This window comes from the organism of the source record quoted next, unplaced genomic scaffold (genome assembly GCF_019419815.1).
Source record: "Pyrus x bretschneideri cultivar Hongxiangsu unplaced genomic scaffold, Pyrus_bretschneideri_v1 Contig2, whole genome shotgun sequence".
NCBI classification, from domain to species: Eukaryota; Viridiplantae; Streptophyta; class Magnoliopsida; order Rosales; family Rosaceae; genus Pyrus; species Pyrus x bretschneideri.
This window is the reverse complement of record NW_025999501.1, coordinates 12,788,007-12,789,596: the sequence shown is the minus strand read 5'-3', so window position 1 is coordinate 12,789,596 and position 1,590 is coordinate 12,788,007. Positions and strand designations below refer to the sequence as shown.

The window sequence follows — 1,590 nt, the reverse complement described above, 5'->3', positions numbered from 1 at the left end:
CCAATTTGTCCAATCAATCATTCATTAATTAAGGGTATGTTTACATAACGGAAATGAGCGTGCAAACAAGCGGTATTATTTTCATTCATGATATCTCATGGGTTTCCTAATATGATCGGTAAAAAAATTGAGTGTTCCCAACTTAAAAAATAAACTAAGATATTACACCAACGACGAGCAAGTAGTTTATATTATACTTTTACAATAAAAAATAACACTCATTCACGATTTCTCATTTATCATCATTCAAGATTCTTCTTATTTGAATTAAGTAAAGTCTACAGAATTCAAGACAGCTTACCGTTTAGTTATATCACGAAGTAAACAAGTTACGAGGAGTTTGGCAAATTGCATATTTTATTTTACCAGAAAGAAGGATACGTACATGTGTTTGAAAAAAAAAAGAAGGATACGTACATGATACAGGATACTAGCTTTAATTTATTGCCAAATTACAAAGCAGTAATCCTACTTAATTAGTCACACTAGTAGCTAACTGCTTCAAATTCTTTAACCAGACCACCCCACGGCCTTCAACCTTTCCTTACATTCAATCACGGCATAGTATAGGCTGCAACATTAACGTGGCATTAGGTTATGTTAGTAAAAAAAATAATATTAAACAAAAAAAAAAGTTATGTTGTCACTAATAAATCATAGTTTGACAATTGCGTAAAAGAAACGTTGCATTTTTATGTTTTAGCGAGTAATTTTAAGTACGTATCATACTGAGAATTGCATGTATTTATAAATTTACCTCCGCACTTGTAACCGACTGGGCGGTTGGCAAAGTTGCAGCGCTTGGGAATGGTTATGGCAACCTCAGGCTTGACACCAGAGCTCTTGGCAGTGTTAGAAAGCAGGATGGCGCAGAGGCAGGTAGGGTTTTGGCCCAACCTCTTGACTTGCTGACAGCAACTATTGGAAACAGCAGCTTTTTCATACTGTGCAGCAGCTGCACAAGGAGCAAACTTGAAGGCCTCCTCATCTGGACTAGCTTTTCCACAAGCACTTGCCCCATCAGCCCTTTCAATCACAGCAATGCTTAAAACTGCAAGAAACCCTAGTACGCAAATAAATTTCACCGCAGCTGCCATTTTTGTGTTCCTCACAAAGTTCACCATACAGAAGTTTGGAGTTGATATTGTGTCCTATATCTTACAATTCCACAAGGATTATCTCTGTGTGATGAGGTTTTTATACTTGAATCCGATCAGAAAATATGGGTTTTCCATTCATCCACTCAGTACTAGTGTAAGTGGCACTAGAACCAATTGTTTATTAATTTTTAAAGCACTTTTGGATACAGAAACTGGCCAGAGGGATATCTGTTTCACTTTTACTCCAATAAAAAATATAGCATTGATCATTAGATAGTTTGACATGAAACCATTACTGACAGTGAAGATCCTCAAAAAAACCCTTGTTGCTGAGACACCTCATCGAATTCTCCAAAACTCCATTACCGACATGTTCCATTGAAATTTCTCCTCTTCCTATGTGTGAATACGTGTAACCAACTACCATACTATGTTAAATCTTCCAAGATAAACAACTGTTCAACCACTTCACCAAAAGCAGATAAGAATT

At 36.3% G+C, this 1,590-nt stretch overlaps 1 protein-coding gene across 1 annotated transcript; it reads right to left on the bottom strand.

The window, feature by feature from the left end:
* Positions 1-339: 339 nt before the first annotated feature.
* On the bottom strand, positions 340-1,338 carry LOC103949409. Its single transcript, XM_009360520.3, has 2 exons — positions 758-1,338; positions 340-571 (listed from the first exon to the last, which is right to left on the bottom strand). The coding sequence occupies exons 1-2, from the start codon at positions 1,122-1,124 to the stop codon at positions 555-557; spliced, it is 384 nt and encodes a 127-aa protein (XP_009358795.1). The 5' UTR covers positions 1,125-1,338; the 3' UTR covers positions 340-554.
* Positions 1,339-1,590: the final 252 nt, after the last annotated feature.

Coding starts and splice junctions, on each gene's coding strand:
- LOC103949409 (XM_009360520.3), bottom strand. CDS start 1,124: ATGGTGAACTTTGTGAGGAACACAAAAATGGCAGCTGCGGTGAAATTT.